Here is a 23705-nt window from a genome sequence, read left to right as displayed (position 1 = left end):
TGTCCCATGTGGGGCTCACAGTCTCAATCCCCATTTTACAGATGAGGGAACTGAGGCACAGACAAATGAAGTGGCTTGCCTAAGGTCACACAGCAGACAAGTGGTGTAACCAGGATTAGAACCCATGTCTTTTGACTCCCAAGCCTGTGCTGTTTCCACTAAGGCATACTGCTTCTCTCTGTATATTATATCTCTATATTATGGAGAGAGAGCTGTGCTTTATTTTCAAAGATGACCCAGCTGACAATAAGATTGTACCCGTATGTGTCAGTGTGAGTGAGCAGGGCATATGTCTACCAATTCTGCTGCATTCTCTTCTAAGCGCTTAGTACAGAGATCTGCCCACAGGAAGTGCTCAATAATGACCACTGATAGATTGAAAAAGTATATACGGGAACAGCTCATCCTCCACGATGTTTGTACCTAAGCCTAGAACCTTGCTGGATTAATGAGTTTGTCCCCTAATAATAATGATAACAATCCTGGTACTTGTTAAGTGCTCACTATGTGCCAAGCACTGTTCTAATCACTGGAGTAGATACACGTTAATCAAGTTGGACACAGACCCTGCCCCACACTGGGCTCACGATCTTAATCCCCATGTTTTTACAGTTGAGGTAACTGAGACACAGAGAAGTTAAGTGACTTGCCCAAGGTCATAGCAGACAAGTGGTGGAGCCAGGATTAGAGCCCATGACCTTCTGACTGCCAAACCCTGCTCTATCCAATAGACCATTCTGCTTCCCTACATGACCTGCCTCTGTTTCTGAACCTGCTTCTTAGTATCCTGCTTTTCACAAAGCTTTGGCTCAAGGAGAGCAGATCCTAGTAATAATAGTTAATAATAATTACGGTATTTGTTGAGTGCTTACTATGTGCCAGTCACTCTACTAAGTGCTGGGGCGGATACAGACAAATCAGGTTGGACACAGTCCCTGCACCCCTTGGGGCTCACAGTCTCAATCCCCAATTTACAGATGAGGTAACTGAGACCCAGAGAAGTGAAGTGACTTGCCCAAGGTCACACAGCAGGCAGGTGGAGGAGCCGGGATTAGATCTTCTGATTCCCAGGTCCGTGCTCTGTCCACTACGCCATGCTGTTTCTTTTAGGATTCTTGTACTGCAGCCTTCTCTGAGCACTGCTCTTACCTCCAAATAGTCAATCAAACAGTGATATTCACTCATTCATTCATTCAATAGTATTTATTGAACACTTACTGTGTGCAAAGCACTGTACTAAGCACTTGGGAGAGTACAATCTAACAAACAGACACATTCCTGCCTACAATGAGCTCACACTCTAGAGGGGGAGAGACATTAATATAAATAGATAAATAAATTACAGATATATAAATATGTGCTCTGGGGATGGGAGGGAGGATGAATGAAGGATCAAGTAAGAGTGGATGGATGGTATGATTCAGTGCTTACTGTGTGCAGAGCACTGTATTAAGCATTTGGGAGAGTACAGTGTAACAGAGTTGGTAGCCACATTCCCTGCCTGCTGCTCTATCACATTTATTTGAATTCTGTTTTTTTATCATTAATTCTGCCCTCCTGGCTTGTGGGTGCCCCTTGTTAACTCTCTGTTCAACAACTGCTTTAGTATACTCCTGTTATGTCTCCTTCTCATCCATCTTCACCGGGAGAGCTGTGTGCTTCAATGCTGGTGACCTGATGGTGTTTGTAATCGTGTCCTGTCGTTTGGTCTGGGCATGGTTGATGGATAGGGTTGGGGAAACTGCTGTAGGAGCTGGATATGTCTCCTTTAGTAAGTCCTTTTTAAGTGCTTAGTACAGTGTTCTCCACAGAGTAAGCACACAATAAATACCATTGATGATGAGGATGATGGTCTTGGGGTGTCTTGGCCATAGAACAGGTTGGACACTGCAACAGCCTTACAGACTTGCAACTTGGTGTGGAGTTTGATGCCTCTGTGTTGACCCAATCTGTTTTGCTCTATGTTGAAAGCTATGCTGGCTTTTAAAATTCTGTCTTCTGTAGTTTATCCATGAATTCATGGACAGCTTACTGCCTAGGTAGTAGAATTTAGTGACTTAAGTTTCTTTGATGAAGACATTTGGTTGTGGGTAGGGTTGCCATATATGAGCTTATAACATAACTCCCATTTTCTACAGACTTATCGTCAGCCTATAGTGCCATACTCTGTGTGTGTGTGTGTGTGTGTGTGTGTGTGCGTGTGTGTGTCCCAGCACATGCACCTCAAGTGCACAGTCATCTGCTTACCACAATTCCTGGACTACTGCCTCAAAGATTTTGGCAGATGCTTAGAGTCTATTGAGCTTGAAGATCTACATTTGGACTACAGGTTGGATTACAGAGAAGCAGAGAAGCAGCGAGGCTCAGTGGAAAGAACCTGGGCTTGGGAGTCAGAGGTCATGGGTTTGAATGCCGGCTCTGCCACTTGTCAGCTGTGTGACTGTGGGCAAGTCACTTAACTTCTCTGTGCCTCAGTTACCTCATCTGTAAAATGGGGATTAACTGTGAGCCTCATGTGGGACAACCTAATTACCTTGTATCTACCCCAACTCTTAGAACAGTGCTCTGCACATAGTAAATGCTTAACAAATACCAACATTATTATTATTATTACAATAACAGGGATATCCCTTGTTGCATCCTCAAGCCCAGCAGCCAAGAATAGGTCGAACATGATTGGACCTACCTCACAGCCCTGCTTCACTCCAGTGACTGTGAGGAAAGAGTCTGGCCATATACAGTTCAACTGAGTTAACTCCAAGCTGAGATTTTCATTTAAGGAGAAACTTTTGAGTCCAGCTAGAAACACTCATATTACTTCACTAAGCATTGTCCCTGTAGCTGGTTGAGTAAATCAACTAGCACAAGAGCTGAGGAGGGCATCCCTAGAGAACATAGAAATGGCTTGATTGGAATTTGAAAATTTTCACACACAGAATAAGTTTTCATTTCATAAAAATGTTTGCTATGTGGTGTTTTTATTTATCATTTCTTCCTTTAGAGAAAGATTGAAGAAGATACTGTTTCACTTTATTCATGTTTCATTTCTTCCAAATACATTCTTTGCAGATGTGCTTAGTTTTCAGAGCTGAGATTCAAAAGTAAATGCTTTATTATGGATTTGGCTTCTTATTTGAGTTGGCTGCTAACAGGATTGTAATCACAAGCAAAAACTACGGGAATCCCGCCAAGGATATATTTCTCATCCCATCTCTCAGGGAACTGAAATCAAAAGACTGGCTGGATCTGAGATCCCGAGATAGCTAAATCTTGCTTGATTCAACTCCTGACAGATCTCTTTGTGTTCAGATGCTGAAAAAGAAGTATATCCTGTACTGAGAGAAGCAATGTGGCCTATTGGATAGAACCTGGGCCTGGAGGTCAGAAGGACTTGGGTTCTAATCCTATCACTGCTACTTGTCTATGTCACCTTGGGCAAGTCATTTAACTTGTCTGTGCCCATACCTCATCTGTAAAATGGAGATCAAGACTGTGAGCCCCATGTAGAACATAGGCTGTGTTCAACCTGATTAGCTTATGTCTACTCCAGTTCTTAGAACGATCTGGCACATAGTAAGCGTTTAACAAATACCTTAAAAAAATACCGCCCCTAAACCCCATCACAAGTCAGTGAAGCCATGATCTAATCTTGGGTTTAAACCACAAGGTCTTAGTAGATAGTGGATAGATATTATCTGATTAGCAACTGTCCTATTTTGCAGCATTCCTGTGCATACCATTTTTGATAGCCATCCAGAAGGCAGTGGGGTTGCAGCTATAGCAATTTCACATGATGCCAAGTATCTGGTAACAGTTGGTGCTGCTGATGTGCAGGTAAAGGATATTTTTTTCCCCCCATCATAGATGTTTGGCTATGAGAATGCCAAGATATGTATTCTACACCTCTTTGATGGAAAATTGAGTCTTTATATGTGTTTATGGCAATGGCTTTGCGGAGTTAATAAAATGAGTTGTCCCATTGGCAAGTGGGTCATACTGAGTATACCGTTCTTCAGAAAACGTCTCTACTATTGCTCCCTTTTATCTTTTTAAAGAGAGTTTGTATTTGGAAGTGGACTTCTGACACAAATATACCTGTGAGCAGTGCTGAACTCCTACCAAAGTTTGGTTTTCAGGTATGTTCAACTATTAAAAAGCATAATAAGTAGAAGTTATCTTAAAAAAAAAAAACCAACAAAAACCCCCCAAAAAAACCTGGACCAGGAAAATAAAAATCAGTTTTCTACTAAAGGGAAAATTTTCTAACTTAAAGATATGAATACCATCAAACAGTGGAATTTATTGAGTACCTACAATGTGCAGTGCGCTGTACCAAGCACAAATACCAAACATGTTTGAAAAGAAGTGTACCCCATATTAAGAGAAGCAACATGGCCTAGTGGATAGAGCCTGGGCCTAGGAGTCAGAAGGACCTAGGTTCTAGTCCTATCTCTGCTGTGTGACCTTGGACGAGTTACTTAACTTCTCTGTGCATGTTACCTCATCTGTAAAATAGGAATCAGGACTGTGAGCCCCCTGTGGGACATGGACTTGTTCCACATGATTAGCTTATATCTACTCCAGTGCTTAGAACAGTGACTGGCACATAGTAAACACTTAACAAATACCATAAAAAGGAGTTTCCCTGTTTCTCCTCACCGTTCCAGGCAGGGCTGTACTTGGCCCAGAAGACCAGAAGGTTTCTATTTTAGCTTCTGTCCATCCTGTTCCTGTAGGCTGCTCTCCTCCTCCAGTAATAGTGGGTGGGAAAGAAGAGAGGGAAAGTCTGGGCTTCAGGGGCCACTTCTGAGGACCTTGAATTCTCCATGGTGGGTGAAGCTCCAGCATGTGTGGTTACAGGCTTCTGATCAATCAGTCAATCAATTAATCAGATGAGTGCCGAGCACTGTATTAAACTCTTGGGAAAGTACAATACTATTGAGCATGGCTTAGGGAATAGAGCACAGGCCTGGGTTCTAATCCCGGCTCCACCACTTGTCTGCTCTGTCACCTTGGGCAAGCCACTTAACTTCCCTGGGCCTCACTTACCTCAACTGTAAAATGGGGATTAAGGCTGTGAGCCCCACATGGGACAGGGACTGTGTCCAACCCTATTAGCTTATATCTACCCCAGCGCTTAGAACAGTGCTTGACACATAGTAAGCGCTTAACAAATGCCATCATTATTATAGAAACCATCCCTGCCTTTAGAGAGCTTTTGATCTATAGGGGGAGGCAGACATTAAAATAATTTACAGCTAGGGTACGTTGTAAAGTATATGGAAATATACATAAGTGCTGTGGGGCTGGAGTGAATATCCAATGCTTAAGCGGCTTACCACCAGGAACATAAGGTTCTGCCGCCCTCTTGGAATGGGTCTTCCAAGGATGGTGGACAGGAAGGGAGTGGGGAGGCATTGGTCTGCAGCTTGCAACCGTGGAGACTCAGTCAATCAATCAGCAGTATGCACTGAGTGCTTACTGTAATGATAATAATAATTGTGGTATTTATTAAACACTTACTATGGGCCAAGCACTATGCTAAGCATGAGATACCAACGAAGCCATCAGATTGGACACAGTCCCTGTCCTACATGGGGCTCACAGTCTAAGTAGGAGGGAGTAGGATTTCATCCCCAATTTACAGATGTGGAAACTGAGATCCAGAGAAGTTAAGTGAGTTGCCTGAGGTCACACTGCAGGCAGGTGGCAGAGCTGGGATAAGAATCCAGGTCTTCTGAGTCCCAGGCCAGTGTTAAGCGCTTGCTTTGTGTTAAGAACTGTACTGACTGCTGGAGAAGATAGAAATTAATCAGGTTTGACACAGTCCCTGTCTTACATGGAACTCACAATATAAGTAGGAGGGAAAACAGGAATTGAATCCCCATTTTGCAGATGAGGAAACTGAAGCACAGAAATTAAATGACTTGACCAATATTACACAGCAGGTAAGTGGTGGAGCTGGGATTTAGGACCTCAGTCCTCTGACTCTCAGCCCTCTGTTCTTTCCACTAGTTCATACTGCTCCTCAGTTGTATACAGAGTATTAAGCACCTGAAAATCCCTGCCCTCAAGGAATTTACAATCTAGAGGAGGAGATGACAGTGAAATTTAATTGCAAGTAGGAAAAAACGATAGAATATAAAACTATTTGCATAAATGTGCCCAGGAGAGGAGTGTGTGTGTGAGAGAGAGAGAGACAGACAGACTTGGGGGGCGGGGGCGGGTAGAGAGAATATACCCAAGGGGTCCCACAAGTGCTGTATTAGCTGTAGGGGATAGAGTATGGGAAGCAGTGTGGCCCAGTGGAAAGAACAAGAACCTGGGTGTCAGAGGATATGGGTCCAAATCTAAGCCACTTGTCTACTGTGTGACCTTGGGCAAGTCACTTAGCTTCTCTGTGACTCAGTTACCTCATCTGCAAAATGGGATTTTATCCTACTTTGGGATAAAATCCTACTGCCTTGAATTTAGACTTTGAGCCCCCTTGGGGAACTGTGTCCAACCTGATTATCTTATATCCACCCCAGTGCTTGGAACAGGGTTTGACACATACTAAATGCTTAATAAGTGTTTTTTAAATTATTATTATCATTATTTAAACAAGAAAAGAGTTTGGGTTAGGTAGAGATTTGGTAAAAATATTTGGGAACAATTGATAGCTGTTAAATGAATTCTACTTGCCCAAATTTACAAATGGCCAACTAGAATTAGGGTTTCAAAGGTCTGCGTAGGAAATATTTGAGCATTCTCACTTTAGGTCATTTTTTTTTAAATTATATATTTACACTGATTCCCTTGATATATAATATATCTGTATATCCTACTTCATATTCCTGTATAATTGCTTACTTTATACATTGTAATTTTGCATATTTCCAAACTAGAAACAAACCATAATGGTTTTGTATAACGTTTGAAATTTCAGAGTTATATTATTTTTAATCCAAGGAATAATAAGGAATTAGTGAGCAACAGTCAGATCCAAGCAATATTTTATGTGTGGGTAAGTAGAAAATGGGGAATTTTTGGTGGTTGGGACTATAAAGGTGGTTCTTGAAATCTAAAATTATTTCATTATTACAGTCAATTCAAAGAATTTGTCCTTAATTAAGAGACAGCTGTTATCCTTTATGTCTTTGTGACAGTTACATGTTAATTCTAGGCCTGTGTGGAATGGCATCTCTCTATTTTAATACCCAGTCTTAAATTGTAGATACTGAGGCTGAAGATTTTAGAGCTGAATTTGAAAATAAAGTGGCCTAACTCTTGTCATCTTGCACATCCCCCACATAAATTTCCCGCCAGGGAAGGGTCCTGGAAGCTGTGGTATTACCCACTCCATGGGGAGGAAGTTGGGATTTGGGGGGCTGAGGGAAGGGGCAATGGCTTTTTGAGCTGGATTTCCACCCTTGTGTATGTCAGGTTTGAAAATCTATCGATCATATGTATTGAGTGCTTACCGAGTGCAGACCACTGAACTAAGTCCTTGAGAGAGTACATCACAACAGAGTTAGTAGCCATGTTACCTGCCCACAGTGAGTTTACAGTCAAGATCTGAGAGCTCCCAATTCAGAGTCAAAAGAACCCAAAATGGTGGCTTTCTGGCCTATTAATTATTTGAAGCCTCTCCCCTCCCAGTACCCATTTCTCCTAAAATCCCTGCCTCTTTTTTATCCCTTCATTCAAAAGGAAAAGTTGACACAGGATCGGGCCCTTTGTTTTTAAATATTATTTATTGTATTATGTGTAGGGTAAGGCCAATCCTAACAAAGGGCTAATTTGAGTCATTGTCCTGGGCACCACACCACAAGGGGCTCAAGATGCCTGTGAGTATTACATGGAATATAAGGATGTTGTCTTTCGCCTCTTGTCTTATTCCTCATCCACCGGCAGCTCTCTAGGGACCCACTCTCCCAGAGGCAGGCCAGAATCTCGCTGGATGGGGCAGAGAGGCTAATGCTTCTGCCTCTCTGTCCCTCCCTGGGGGCATTCCAGGCGGCAGGGGTGGTTCCAGGGTGCTGTGCACTTGAGGCAAGAGCCCAATTGGTCATCCCCCTCATTTGACCTTATGGCATGACATCATGCGGCTTGTGATGCGTCACCTCATCACATCCCGCTGCCTATGAGACAAAAAAAAAGGGTGACTCTCTGGGGTCACTTGCTTCCATCCTGGGCTACACCTGGCCACCCACTGGACCCTTGGAGTAGTTGCCAGGGGTCGGGGGTGGGGAGTGAGGGGGCCCTACCCAGGGCACGGCAGTAGTGCTGAGAACTGGGTTGGCATGTGCCCTCCCACCTCATGCAGTGTGACCCGCTTCCTGGCTGTGCCCACCAGTTGTGGAACTGCGACTCAGGGGAGGGGGCCACCAAACACAACCCCTCCTAGAAAACCTGGGCAGACAGTGGGAAGTCCTGCTCATCCACCAGGATAGAGAAACACCCTGGGCCTTCCCTTTTCTCCCTCGGACCTCGGCATTATCCTCGGCTCCTCTCTCTCTCACTCAACCCACCTATTCAATCTATCACTAAATCCTGTAGGTTCTACCTTCAAAACCTCGCTAAAATCTGGCCTTTCCTCTCCATCCAAATTGCTCCCACTTTAATCCTCAGCCTCCTTGTTGACCTCCCTTCCTCCTGTCTCTCCCCTCTCCAGTCCATATTTCAGTCTGCTGCCCAGATCATTTTTCTCCAAAAAGGTTCAGTCCATGTTTCCCTACTCCTCAGTAACCTGCAGTGGTTGTCCATCCACCTCCACATCAAAAAGAAACTCCTTACTGTGGGTTTTAAAACACTCAGGCACCTTGCCCCATCCTAACTCACCTCACTACTCTCCTACTACAACCCAGCCCTGACACTTGGCTCCTCTATTGCCCACCTACTCACAGTATGTCCCACATCCTGCCTCTGGCCTGGAATGCCCTCCCTTTTCATAAATGACAGACACTCTCCCCACCTTCAAAGCCTTTTTGAAAGCACTATCCTTCAAGAGGCCTTCCCTGACTAACTCTCATTGCCTCTTTTCCCACTCCTTCTGTCTGTGTCTCCCTGACTGGCTCCCTTTATTCACCAACCTCAGCCTCACAGCACTTATATACATATCTTGTTGTGTTGTACTCTCCCAAGCTCTTAGCACAGTGTCCTGTGCCCAGGAAGTACTCAGTAAATATGAGTGAGAGAATGGCCCCACTCTCTAAAGTCACATTGCCCCTCCCCTACCACTATACTTCTCTCCACGGCCTCCCAGTCCCAGCCCAGCCCCCCAGTCCCTGGCTCACCCCGGAGAAGAAGACCACTCCAGGCTCCCAGGGTGCTGTGCCGAGTCCCCTTGGTGGCCAGTTTTTCCCTGGGCTGTCACCCGGTTCCCAGGATTGGGGTGAGCAGGTTCCATGCTCTCGGGAATTCCTGCCTGGGGCCCGGCATAGATGGACAGGGTCAGGGCTCCTGCTGGGCTCACCTATTTCCATATGTGCCCTGTTCCCAGGGCTGGGGCAGAGCTAGAGTCTGGCTTTCCACACTCTCCACTCCTCTCAGCGCTTGCTATCACCCAGCATGGCCTAGTGGCAAGAGCACGGGCTTGGGAGTCAGAGATGTCACTTAACTTCTCTGTGCCTCAGTTACTGCATCTATAAAATGGGGATTAAGACTGCAAGCCTCACGTGGGACACCTAATTACCTTGTATCCAACCCAGTGCTTAGAACAGTAAGTGCTTAACAAATACCGTAGTTATCATTATCACCCCACAAGCACCCACTCGCTGCCTCCCCGCTACCCTTTCTCGCTGTCTTGCTCCCTCTTTGTTCATGCCACCTACCTCTCTGACCCAATGGCGTAAATTAAAAAGAATGAAAAAGCAAAGAAATCTGGCATGGTCATTTTTATTTGAGGCAATGGAAGGGTTGAGCGGGGAAGGTGGACTGCTGAAAAAGTAAATATGGCCACCACATATGCTCAGGATCAGAGGGGGTGATGGATGCTCTGTGCGTGGACAGCATCCATCTCAAGTGGGTCAGGAGACTCACTGCCAATCCCTGCCGCTTGTCTCCCCAAAGGGACTACCCTGCTTACTGTCTGAAGCTGGTCCTGTAGATGGCAGCAGGCCCCAAGTCCTAAGTGGGACCCTCCCCAACCTCTCAACCTCCCCAACCTCTCAACCTCTCAACCTCCCCAACCTTGCAGGGCAGCAGAAAGGGGAAGGGGAAAAGTGCACTGGATTTGGGGACCCAGGCTGTGCAGCGTGCGCTAGGCGAGGTAGGGAGGTAGCAGTAGGTAGCTGGCGTGGCCTGCTGTTGCTACTCTACAGTGGCAGTTGGGTCAAGGGTCATCTTTTAAACCTCCCTCCTGCACCACACTAGTCATCCTGGGCCCACCACCCTCTAGGTAGCCCTATGTACGGGAGAGATTTTCAGGCTTTAAAAGATACTTAGGGCGATAAATGATCTGCTCGACATCTTGCGGTCCTGTTATTGTACTATTTAGACTAAAATTTAAACACCCCCCCACCCCCACCCCATGATCCCAATTTAATAACTAGAGTAATAGACTCCAAAGAGAATGAGTCAGGTCTTAAAAGGCCCGGGGAAGGAACATCAGAGATCAATGAGCGTAGAAGCGTTGATAGTGTTGGGAGGGCTTCACCTTGGATGTTCGTGCTAGGGAATCAAAGGAAAAGTGAATAAGTACGGCAAGGTAGATGGACTACTCACATAAGATTTTTTATTTTTTTTACACATTCATTCCCAGACATTTGAAGGGGCAACAATATAAAATACCATAGGTTTTACAGTCTCCTTTGCCTTTTGTGCATCCATTCAGAAAAATAGGAATAAATGTGTAAACAGTAAATTAGTATGGTTTTCCTGCAACTTGTCAGAAAGGGTCACCCTTTCTGACATCACATGCATGCACAAAAGCCTTTTCTTCCAATAAATAATGATGACTATTCCCTAATTACCTAAAATTCTAGCTGGAAAAAAAGAGTACTTATATTTTACAATATTTTTTAGTGCACTTGGAGAAGGTGGTAATTAAATAAATTTTTTCAGGTTTATCCAGGTGGAACCCACATTAAAAAAATAATTTGAGATAGAAATTGGGTTAAGTAGTAAAAATAAATAATTTGTGAATTATATGTAGCAAGAAATTTATAAAACGAGCTTTTTTGTGCTCCAGTTGGCCAATACCATTGAAATGAAAGGGACTTTATCTCAGATATTTAAGACAAATGGCAGACAGACTATGAGTCTCTCATACCCTTTGGCCAATATAGATAATTTAGAAATCTTTAGTTCTATATTGTGTGGTTTAAGAATTTCAAATTTTATAATAATTATGGTATTTGTTAAACGCTTACTATGTGCCAAGAACTATTCTAAGCACTGAGGTAGATAACAGGGTAATCAGGTTGTCCCCCATGGGGCTCACACTTTTAATTCCCATTTTTACAGATGAGGTAACTGAGGCACAGAGAAGTTAAGTGATGTGCCCAAGGTCACACAGCAGACAAGTGGCAGAGCTGGGATTAGAACCCACATCCTCTGACTCCCAAGCCTGTAAGCCCGTCCTCTTTCTACTAAGCCACACTGCTGTGAGACTAATTTAGAGAAAGTTGTTTTCACACCTTAAATTTACTACTTTTAATTTTATTCCATTCTTAGCTATCCAGCATTCTTAGTTATACACCACTTGTGCATATCTTGGAATATCTTATTATATGGTTGGATGTGTGATCAAACCAATCCTAAAAACGACAAATGATTGTTTTTTAGTTTTATGCCTATCTGTATATTTTAATAAATAAAGGCGATTTTGACCTGAAATACTTTTCTACATCATTTAAAATTGACTTCCTTGTTTTCCTGCTTTCCTTTTGTCTGGGCACAGGGCTTTTATAATTTAACTATATTTTTGCAAGTTCCCAAATAGAGGCTACAGATATCCTGATTTTCTTCTAGACCACTGTATTAACCCGGTTTAGTCTTTGCGCATGTTTTTTCTTTATTAATTCACTGCCTTTGGTTCAGAGGCTATTTTAGAAGTGATAATATTTACCTGTACTTATCAGGAGGAAGACAATAACAAATTGGAATATAGTGCACCATGTTTAACTGAGAAAGTAAGTATAAACATTTTTGTGTAACTTCAGAGGGGCTTTTGCTATTTTTATTTGTCGTAATGCTTAAATACATGAAATTACTTGGAAAATACCAGAAAACGTCTTCTTGGATCCTTCCTTGGGGTGAACTGGTATTCGGAGGAAACGGGGCACTCTGGATTTGGAGGACAATGAAGGCTATGGGAAAAGCCACTCTCCAAAATGCTCAAGATTCCCCCAAACAAAAAGTTTCGGGACGTAGTCAAGAGAGCTGAATCATTTAGTTCTGTGTTCTGTCTCCAGCAGCCAGGTTTTCCAAGTCCTCACTGGATTTGGAACTGCTTAGTTTCCAAAGTGAATGACGGTATGAATTTTTAATTTAATTATCGACAAAAACCATCATTAAAATTGAAGCACTCAGGCTCATTCAAGCTGATGTTGTTTGGAAATGAGTGGCTGAAATATGTTTGAGGGTGTGTTGCATGCCTTTTTTACTGGTCTTTACTATTGTTCTTCAACCTTGACAGTACTTCTGCTGATAGGGTTGCTAATGCAATAATTATGGTATTTGTTAAGTGCTTACTACATGTCAAGCACTGGAGTAGATACAAATTAATCAGGTCGGACACAGTCCCCGTCCCACATGGGGCTCACAGCCTTAGTAGGAGGAGGAACAGGTATTTAATCTCCATTTTACAGTGGAGGAAACTGAGGCATAAAAAAGTGAAGTGACTTGCCCAAGACAACAGGTGTGTGGCGGAGCCGGGATTAGCACCCAGGACCTCTGACGCCCAGTCCCGTGCTCTTTCCACTAGACCACACTGTTTCCTCTCCTTGGGTTAATCACTCTGCCTGAAAAATCAGATGGATGAGTGACCTGATAATAGATCTGGAGTCTGTTACCCCTTGAATACTTGGTAGTCTGTCCTCTAGATATAATGGCCTTTTGACGTTTCCCTCACTACCTAGCACTGGAAGGAAAAGCTTTTTACAAAAACCAATCTTCCATCCGAGTTTGGGGAAACCCATTTACGAAAAGGGCACACAGAAGATATCGTCACCCTAGCTACAGTTTTTTTTTTTTTAACTGAACTGAAATGCGAAGGAGAAACAGTCTGTGGGAGTCAACTGGCACAAGGAATGATAAAAATATCTTTTATTTAAATAGCACTTTCCTTCTAAGAGCTTGAATCACAAGCTCAATATGTATAACATTTCAGTAACCCTCCCAATACACCCAAGACATAGGGAACAAGGATTAAGATTCCCATTTAAAAGATGGGGAAATTGAGTCACAAAAATGTTAAATCACTTGCTTAGCTAATTTGGCTACTAATTTCCTCTTTGGTTTTGCAGGTTATCATTAACAGGCTGCTTTAAATGCTCTCGATGCAGTATTAAAATAGTTCTTCAGGATCTAAAGTTGTTGGACTTTCTGTTGTAGCTTCTGTTTAGGAGTTGGAAACTTTAGCTGATAGATGACTTGTTTTTTATGTACCACAGATTGTAACTGCGTAAACTTTCTCTTTTAAATGCAGACGTTCAACAAGATTGTGGGGAAAATTAGTCAGTCCATCTTTCATTTTAATTCGCCACAACTGCTTTCTGCGACAATGGAAGGAAAGCTGGTTGTCTGGGATGCCCTCTCTCCTCCAATTTCTTCCTTGAAACCCGTAAAACCGCATAATATCAAAGCTATTAAACTGATTCAGTTGCAGACAGATGGCATAACTGTGCTTACTAGAGTCGATGGGTAATGGATTAAGTACATTCCTATTAATGATCGTAAAATAGGGCATTTAAAAATCCCCGGGAGTGTGGCTGAAATGAAAAGCAACTTTAAATATTTTTTTCTCTGGCAGTAATTGCATATGATTGCTTTGCATATGCAGTAAAAGTACACTAGTTTTTATCATATTACAAATATGGGACAGAACGTCATCCAAATTCTATAGGAAGGAGATACAGTCTGGTGATGAATGAATACCCTGTCCTTGGACTTTGGAATTGCTGCCCAATCTTCTCACTGCTACAGTTTCTGTGCCTCTGTTTTACTCTCCAAAAACTTAGATCAATGATGCACCTCTTAAAGAATTTTCAGAACTTCAAATAAAACTTAACAGCTGAAGGGCAGATTATTATCGGTAATGTTTATGGCTGGAATCTGCAGTGCTCAACCCTCCTTTGGAATAATAAGAGAAACCATAGCGATTCAGTTTCTTGTATAATAGATTTTGAATTAAAATAGTATCAGATCATTTCCCAAGTAATGCCATTCTGAGTGGTTTATATAGAGCCTGGGAATTTAACATGACAATTTGGGATGAGGATTCCTTCAGGGTCTGATTTCTCTACCTGAGGTCTAACTTACATTCCATGCAGAAGAGGGCAGTGATGGATATATGAGCCCTTTATGTTACATCACACAAAGCATGCTTTTCTTTCCAGCATTGCTTGTGAGTTGTATCTCTTCGGGAGTATTTCGGGGTGTACAGCCTGAACTTAAGAGAACTGATCGCCCCTTTCGATTAGAATTTTTCTACATCATGTGTTTTTTTTATGAACCCAAAGACTAATAACAAAAAGAAATGGAAAAAACTTTACCATTTGACATTTTTTTACCAAAGGAACTTTATTATACATTTGTTTCTAGTAATGCCTACCTTTCTAAGTATTTGTTTTCTCCACGAGAAGTGTTTAAAGTGACATAAAGTGGCATGTGTAATTTAAATATACACTAAATGGCCATACTTTCAGCCATACTAGTGGAATGGTAAAAGCATAAATCATTCCTTGCTTCATTATATGTTAGAGAATCTACAGGGGGGTTGGGAAGGGAGAATATTGTTGAATAATATACACTGCCATTCTTGCTTACAGATATGTTGTAACGGGTGATATTAGAGGTCATATTAAGTTCTATGATAGCCAGCTGCAACTCGTAAACTGGTACAGCCATTTCAAACTGAGTCCTATAAAGATGCTGTCTTTTTCGAAGAACCCTCCGCTTCCTCCTACCAATAAATCCAACTACCCTACAGATTGTTCCCTTCATGGTCAATTTTTCGTTGTCAGGTAAGCTATTAATGAGACAGACCTAATTCCCTAAGCATCATTTAAGTGTTCAGATCACTCTTGGCACACCAAGTAAATCCATTTGGAAACTCTGATCTTTTCATGATGTCACATCTGCATCATGTTTCTTGGATTGTAAAATAGCAGCAGTAAATTTCCTATGCAAATAGTGTGCACATCTCTTTTCAATTTTTAAAGGACTCCCACTTGGTTGGCTGATAACAGTTATTTAATTGCTTTAAAAAAAATCAAACTTTATTTGGCAGTAAGCCTCCTTGGTTTTACTAGATTCATAAAGATATTGGGATGTTGGAGCTCCTACCTGTGAGGAAAAAACCTCCTTTCTTTGTCTCCCATTCATTTGTTTTTCCCCTCACTCCCTTAAATTCTTCTGTCTTTCTGGAAGCCGGTCCAGCGTTTCGGAATTCAAGGATCCACCATCCTGTAAATTGGAAGCTCCCCTCAGCCATTGCATTTTAAAAAAATTCACCATTAAGAGACTCAAATTTTCAAGATCAAACTGCCATCGAGCCTGCTTAACTGCCCCTACAGTATTTGCGGGCACATCTGTCTACATGCGCAAAACTTCACATTTGCATATACAAATGGAATTTTGCACGTGCAGATTAGTTAATTGCACATCGGACTGTCCATCTGCATACCTAATGGCTTGATTTGCATGTAGAAGCCCGGACTGCTCCTCTTGCAAACGGATCCTGGAGTGGATATTGGGGATGTAAAAATGTGTTTTTAGAAATGCGAGGTTAATAATGTCAGTAAACAGCAGATGACAGAGTAGTCTCATATGTGGTTAAAAACGGAGTAGCGGGTGTGCAAGTGCTGACACTGTTCTGTATCTCTTGGCAAACAGAAATTTTATCATTGCCACATCTGATGCCAAAGTGCTCCATTTGACGACAGACGGGACCAAACTTGAGAAGTTGCTCTTGGAACCCAATGATGCCATTTATGCCATCACGTGCCACCCGTATCAGCCCCTCATTGCTGTCGGAAGCCTCTGTGGGCTGCTCAAAGTGTGGAACTACAGGGAAAGAAAGTACCTTGTCAGCAGGATCTTTGAGAAGGGTATTCGGTCCCTGGCGTACAATTCTGAAGGTATTTCCACTTCAGGATTCAGACCACGAGAGATTTCAAACGTGAAATGTCATTGGAGAAAGGGCCTAATAAGTCACTGTTCTCTGGCCTCTTTTTTCCAGGGTCCCTAATAGGGGCTGGATTCATCGATGGGACTGTTTACATTCTTGACGCGCTGTCATTAGAAAATGAAATTCCCGAGCCTTTCAGATATTCTAAAAGTGCTGTGACCCTTACCGGCTTTTCCCATGACTCTCAGTATTTTGCAACAGCTGTAAGTTTTTTTGCTAAGGAGAACTCCGGGGAAATTTTGACAATTCATTTCAAATCGACATGAGTAAACTTAGGGAGGAGAGCGATCTGGAATGAACAAAGCTAAGATCCAGACGCTAACAATTCCAAGTACTGGTCCTGACTCACTGTGTTTTCCTGCAAATGATGTGATCTTTCCTAGCCTGTTTTCCCATCTGAGCAATGGACTTTAGGCCTCAGGCTGACTTTGGAGAGGGTTGAGGAGGGTTAGGGGATAATCTGGGTGAAACATTTTAAAAAGAAAACCACCCAGAGACCTGAGGAATAGAATTGTTTTCCACGATGAGGCTAAAAGATAGCGGTGGGTGGGCATGTTAGAACAGAGACAGAAATCCTCTGCTCACTGAAATGACTTAAATTCTGTGGTTCCTTTTTAGGATGCAAGCTTCTCTGTGGCCGTTTACAAGCTGATGGTCAGGAATGGACAAAAGGTCTGGGAATATTTAGCAAGGCTTCGTTCTCACCACAAGACCATCCAAACTATATTGTTTGGCGTAAAGCTGGACAGCAACGAACCCAGGCTCTTAAGCCTCGGAAACGACAGGCTGTTGGTAAATCATTTTCTGTTTACGTTCCACTTTGAATGTACCATTTAACCCCTCTCTAGCTAATTTTGCCCTTAAAATGGGTTTGCCTTTGAGGTAGGCCTGTCGGACAAAGGAGAGGAGGAAGATCGGGCCTCTGTTCAAGAAGATTGATGGGAAGAGGTCAGTGGAAAGAAACACAGGACTGAGCTCTATTCCTCTTATAATAATAATAATTATGGTATTTGTTAAGTGCTTACTATGTGTCAAGCACTCTTCTAAGCGCTGGGGTAGAATCAGGTTGTCCCACGTGGGGTTCACAGTCTTAATCCCCATTTTACTGATGAGGTAACTGAGGTACAGAGAAGTTAAGTGACTTGCCCAAAGTCACATAGCTGATAAGTGGCAGAGCCAGAATTAGAACCCACGACCTCTGACTCCCAAGCCCGGGCTCCTTCCTCTAAGCCACTCTTCAAAGAGCCCCTTCCTCAGTTCACCAGAAACTTTGTAACAAACCCCTTTTCTTCTACCACAGGACAAGTAAATTAACCTATTTTAAGAGAGATCAGGAATGACTTTGATCAGCCCTGGTTCTACCTACTTCCCAAGACTATGATAAGAAATAAATTAAGATCAGTCAATCAATCCATGATATTCAGTGTTTCCTGTATGCAGGGCATCGTAGTAAGAACATGAGAGAGTATGGTAGCAGTGTGGCCTAGTGAAAAGAGCACAGGCCTGGAAGTCAGAAGACCTGGGTTCTAATCCCGGCTCCACCAATTATCTGCCATGTGACCTTGGGCAAGTCATTTAACTTCCCTTTGCCTCATTACATCTTCTATGAAATGGGGAATAAGACTGTGTGACCCGGGTGGGACCTGAACTGTGTCCAACCTGATTAACTTGTATTTACCCCAGCACTTAGCACAGTGCCTGGCACATAGTAAGTGCTTAACAAATACTGTAAGAAAGCAATAGAGTTGGTAGACACAAATCCCTGCCCTCGAGGAGATTGCAACCTGGTGAGAGACAGTAAAATAAAATACAGGTAGGTGAATAATAATAATGACTATGGTATTTTTTAAGCACTTACTATGTGCCAGGCACTGTACTAAGCGCTGTGATGGTTACAAGGAAATTGGGTTGGACACAGTCCCTGTCCCACATGAGGCTCACAGTCTCAATCCCCATTTTACAGATGAGGTTACTGAGGCACAGAGAAGTGAGGTGGCTTTCCCAAGGTCACACAACAGACAAGTGGCGGAGCCTGGATTAGAACCCATGACCTTCTGACTCCCAGACCCAAGCTCTATCCACTACACCATGTCGCTTCTCTGAGAGGCCACAGAGGATAAGGATAGATATACAGGACTGCTCTTATGAGGGTTGAGTATCTAAGTGCTTTGGAAATACAGACTCAAGTGCAGAGGTGATGCAGAAGGGAGGGAGAAGAGCATAATGATGTTACAAGATGTTGTGACCTTGATCTGCCTGCGATAAAGATGCTCTAAACCCTGTTGTTTTAATCCCCAGCCTTCTCTCTGGGACTGGTATGTGACACTTCCATCCCTTTTTTTTTTTTTAGATTGAGTACGACCTCTTCCACAGTACTAAGGACTGCCTGGAAATACTAAGCATGGATCGCACTGATCAGGGGGCCCTCCCCAAATATATGGTCTGGTACCCACCTATCACCAAAGAATCATTCTTTCTCATTTGCAACAGTGTGAACAAGCTGAAACTTTTTAATTCCACCACTATAATGTGCAGGTAATAAAGGCAGTTCCCCAGAGACTTATTTTTTTTTAGTATGACTGTCATTCCTAGTTGACTTCCAACTTCCAGGTGGTCCTAACTCTTTTTTTTTTTAATGGTATTCGTTAAGTGCACTGTACTAAATGCTGGGGTAGATACAAGCTAGTCGGTCCCGTCCCACATAGAACTCCAGGTCTTAATCCCCATTTATAGATGAGGTCATTGAGTGACAGAGAAGTAAAGTGAGTTGCCCAAAGTCACACAGCAGATAAGTGACGGAGCTGGGATTAGAACCCAGGTACTTCTGACTCCCAGGCCCGTGCTCTTTCCATTAGGCCACTCTACTTCTCCAAAACTTTTATTTTATCAGGTTAGAGAAATCTGCCAACTTTGACTATCCTGCAGTTGGAAAGGGAACAGATTAGTCACTTTCATGATGTTTAGGCACTATTTAATAAAATTGGTAGTCCCTAACTGGGGCAATAGGCTGTAATAAAGACTGAAGGAGAATAAGATGAGTTCCTACTCTTGAGAGGCTTACAATTTTAGAAGCAACAACAGAGCAACCCAAAATATGTGTACATTCAGCTTTCAGATATATATTTATATAAAAGTGCTGGAAAGGCTGGGGTGGGTGATGAGGCCAGGGTAGCAAGTCTTTTTCTGTAGGAGGTAGGTTTTGAAAAAGCTCTGTCTTTTGTCTGCTGTGTGACCTTAGACAAGTCATTTCACTTCTCTTTGCCTCAGTTGCCTCATCTGTAAAATGGGGATTAAATACTTGTTCTCCCTTCTGCTTAGACTGTAAACTCCATTTGGAACATGGACTATATATAAACTGATTATTTTGAATCTACCCCAGTGCTTAATGTAGTGCCTGGCATAGAGTAAGTGCTTAACAAATACTATTTAAAAAAAAAGATGGGAGTAGAAGTTTTGTGAGCAGTTGAGCTTCCTGAGGGAATTCATTCATTCATTCAGTAGTATTTATTGAGCGCTTACTATGTGCTAAGTGCTTGGAATGTACAATTCGGCAACAGATAGAGACAATCCCTGCCCATTGACGGGCTTACAGTCTAATCGGGGGAGACAGACAAAAACAATAGCAATAAATAGAATCAAGGGGATGTACATCTCATTAACAAAATAAATAGGGTAATAAAAATATATACAAATGAGTGGACGAGTACAGTACTGCGGGGAGGGATGAGTATATATGGAAAAGACCTAAGGAACCTGAACTGAGTCTGGAAAGATGCCCAAGGTAGAGGGGTAAAAGAGGAAGATGATCTAGCAAAGGATTTGAGAAATAATAAAGTGGTAGGAGGATCAATAGGGTAATATTGTAGTTTGAAACCCAAGCCAGAAAGAGTTTTGAGGAATGAAAATTCAACAGTGTTGAAGGCTATGGAAAGATCAAGAAGGATTAGAAAGAGGTAGACCTTAGATTTGGCCAGAAGATAGTCACTGTTTAGATCCTGTCATTTACTGATTGAAGTGCATGAATTTTTAAAGAATACATAGTACCATTCGGGGAGATAATTATTAGGTTTTATTCTTTTTCCAAGTAAATTTTCAGGTAAAACCAGTTTAATTTCAGGAATTTCATAAGTTTCAAAAGTTTGGGAAGTTAATTTTGTAACTTCCATCAATCACATTTGCATAGCAAGTGTTTTTTTAAAGCTATTACTCTTTCTTGGCACTCACAAATAGTACAAATGGCTAAATGATCAATCAGTCACATTTACTAGGTGCTTATAGTGTGTAGAGTACTGTACTAAGCACTTGGGAAAGTGCAAGCCAATAGAGTTGGTAGGCTCACTCCTACCCACAAGGAGCTTACAATCTAGAGGAGAGGCTGACATTAAAATAAGTTACAGATAGGGGAAATGGCAGAGTGTAAGGATGTATACAAATGCTGTGGGACTGAGGGTGGTTGAATATCAAGTTCTTAAGGGGTGCAGATCGAAATGCATAGGCGATGCAGAAGGGAGAGGAAGAAAGGAAAATGAGGGAGATGAGAGGCTTTGAAGATAGGGAAAGTCGTGGTCTGTCATCTATGAAGGTGGTGGGAGTTCTAAGCTAGAGGGTGCGTATGAAGAAGGGATCTGTGACAGGATAGATCTGGGTTCAGAGTAGGTTGGCATTGGATGAACAAACATTCGCTATCGTAGGTAACTGACACATAGACCCATGTTAAGGCAATCTTGTTTAAGTACCCCCTTGGACTCGAGCACCAATCCATAACTAAACAATAGCCAAATCTCAGTTCGGAGGTGGAATGAGAAGAATAATGTCACACAAGAGCCAGGCCAAAATGGAAATGAGTGCCTGTTGTCGAAGCAAACTCCAAGCTTTTTACAGAGTGGGAGGACTGGAAATTCCCCCAGATGTACGTTTAAGTACCAGATTTTCTAGATTTCACATTCTAAAAGATATTGACAATTCATCACAAAAGTGCATTCAATTGATTTAAAACAACTATGGAAGAAGTAAGAGGGATTCATAAATCGACATAAATCAACTTTGGCAAGGAAATGTTAAAACACAATGGTTTAAAATATGGTAATATTCTTTGGTTCTTTGGGGATTTTAACCTTAATTTATAAAAACCAATTTGGGTGGTTAAAAATGGGATTAAATGGGGACAATGAGTCTTTCTCCACTTCTACACACACACACCCGCCGCCATCCCCCGCCCCCCCCCCCCCCCCCCCCCCCCCGCCAAAACTATACCCAAACTCAGTGGTATCACTTTGGCCTTAAAAAGGTTCAAATAGAGAGCATTATACTGCCTTCTGCCTGTTAGGTTAGGATGGTGATTTCTAAATGACCCCTCCATCTCGTTTTGATTTAATTACCCCATGGATCCTTCAGAGTTCAGTCTCAGCTGGTGGTAAAGTGGAGCTGTTGCACACTCACCCCTAAATATTTGCATAGCTGTGGTCAGCTTATCGTGCTACTGTCTTCCATCGATCCTGGGCCTCATACAGTTGGCATTCACCGTGCCGTCCCTGAAGCTCCGAACATGGAATAGCGTGTTCTGAAGAGATCCGTTTGCCTTCTCTTCCTCAGCGGAGAGCAGCAGCCAGTGGTTTTGGCAGCCAGATGTGAGAGGGAAGAGAGCAAAGATCCATGGGGATGAGAATGGAAGAAAAGGAATAAACAGGAAGTGAGAATGATGGAAAGAACCACCCATGCACAGAGAGAAGAGTTAGAATCTGGCAGGGCTCTGTTTATAACTCCCAGCCCAGGGTCAACTGGATTTGCCTTCCCATGGTGAGGAGGCTTTCTGCTCTATTGGATACCAGGAGCATTTTCTGAAGGTTTAAAAAACCAAACAAAAACTGGAGAGTGAAGGGAAAAGGGAGCTGGGAAATGCTCCCTTCAGAGAAGTGGGAGGGAAGAGGGTGAAAGGAAATAATCCAGGAACCCTTTTTTCCCCCTTGCCACTAAAGCCCTGGGAAAGAAAAGATTGAAAAAAGCATTTATGAGGAAAATTCTACAAATTATCAAATATTTTAGAAACTTTGGTATCTTATAATTATTTCACAAGTGTATTTTCTTTTGTATCTGGTGATGTGTGATGTATCTTGGCCTCTTGGGAGACACAACGCAAAATAGCTTAATCTATGGGAAAGGGCTGATACTTGGCAGTTTACTGTTGTTATCCATACATGACGCTTTCTGACCGCTGTTTGTTAAGGTTCAAATTTTCCCAAATCCCAACTCGACAGCTCCCTCCAGCCTTCCTGGAGGAAGGCTAGACCTCGTGACTGCTGTACAGTGCTGAAGAGCTTTCCCCACAAGTGCTTGCTCATTGAAGCAATTGAACCAGGCTACCTCCTTTTAAAGGAATCAATCACGTTTATTGAGCGCTTACTTTATACAGAACCCTTGGGAGAGTATAATATGCATGGACTAGTGGATAGAGCATGGGCCTGGGAGCCAGAAGGACCTGAGTTCTAATCCCAGCTCTGCCACTGTCTGCTGTGTGACCTTGGGTAAGTCACTTCACTTTTCTGGGCCTCAGTTACCTCAGCTGTAAAATGGGGATTGAGACTGCGAGCTCCATGTGGGACAGGGACCATGCCCAACCCAATTTGCTTGTATCCCCCAGTGCTTAGTACAGTGCCTGGCACAAAGTAAGTGCTTAACAAATGCCACAATTATTATTATTATTATTATTATCAACATAACAGAGTTAGTAGACAAGTTCCCTGCTCACTAGAGGGGATAGCCAGTAATGGTGGAGTGAGTGTACTAATAAGTAAATAGAAGACCCAGGTGGTGTGATGAGAAGCCACATGGCCAAAAGAACCCAACATGTTAATGTTTTTTTAAAGCCCACAATAAGGCTACTGGAAAAAGCCTGTGTTTATCTTTGGATCTCAGGAATAAAAAATGCCCTGCTTTTTATCGTTTCTTCAGGAAGACACTTCTTGGGCCGGCATATGGTTCCCCCATTGAGCAGATGCAAATCCTCCCAGTCCTGACCACTGATGACTTACAGAAACGATATTTGGTATTTATTAACAAAGACAAGGTACTCAGCCCTTCCGACTTTCATTTAGTATAGTTATTGCATGTGCGTTAATAATGGTACATTTAGATCTTCCTCGAGGCAAGTTTCAGCATGGCCTAGGGAAAAAAGCATGGGTCTGGGAGTCAGAGGACCTGGGTTCTAATTCTGGTTCCACCACTTGCTTGCTATGAAATCTTGGTCAAATTCCCTCATTTGCCTCATCTGTAAAATGGAGATTAAAGTCTACTCTCTCCTACTTAAACCTACTAAGCGCTTAGTACAGTGCTTTGCACATAGTAAGCACTCAATAAATATGAATGGATGAAT

At 42.6% G+C, this 23705-nt stretch overlaps 1 protein-coding gene across 2 annotated transcripts in view; it reads left to right on the top strand.

Moving 5' to 3' along the window:
* Positions 1–23705, top strand: part of CFAP251 (cilia and flagella associated protein 251) — a 60884-nt gene that overhangs the window by 12850 nt on the left and 24329 nt on the right. For both annotated transcript variants that reach the window (XM_001506220.5, XM_039910433.1), the window contains exons 7-17: positions 3723–3834; positions 4056–4136; positions 6929–7006; positions 12066–12116; positions 13634–13848; positions 14976–15170; positions 16042–16286; positions 16388–16539; positions 16955–17128; positions 18687–18871; positions 23285–23399. In XM_001506220.5, coding sequence (XP_001506270.3) covers positions 3723–3834; positions 4056–4136; positions 6929–7006; positions 12066–12116; positions 13634–13848; positions 14976–15170; positions 16042–16286; positions 16388–16539; positions 16955–17128; positions 18687–18871; positions 23285–23399 — 1603 coding nt within the window. The remainder of the gene's footprint in view (positions 1–3722; positions 3835–4055; positions 4137–6928; positions 7007–12065; positions 12117–13633; positions 13849–14975; positions 15171–16041; positions 16287–16387; positions 16540–16954; positions 17129–18686; positions 18872–23284; positions 23400–23705) is intronic.

The sequence above is a fragment of the Ornithorhynchus anatinus genome, chromosome 2, assembly GCF_004115215.2.
Source record: "Ornithorhynchus anatinus isolate Pmale09 chromosome 2, mOrnAna1.pri.v4, whole genome shotgun sequence".
Classification (NCBI taxonomy): domain Eukaryota; kingdom Metazoa; phylum Chordata; class Mammalia; order Monotremata; family Ornithorhynchidae; genus Ornithorhynchus; species Ornithorhynchus anatinus.
Note: the sequence above shows the minus strand (reverse complement) of the source record. Positions and strands in the feature narration are given on the sequence as shown.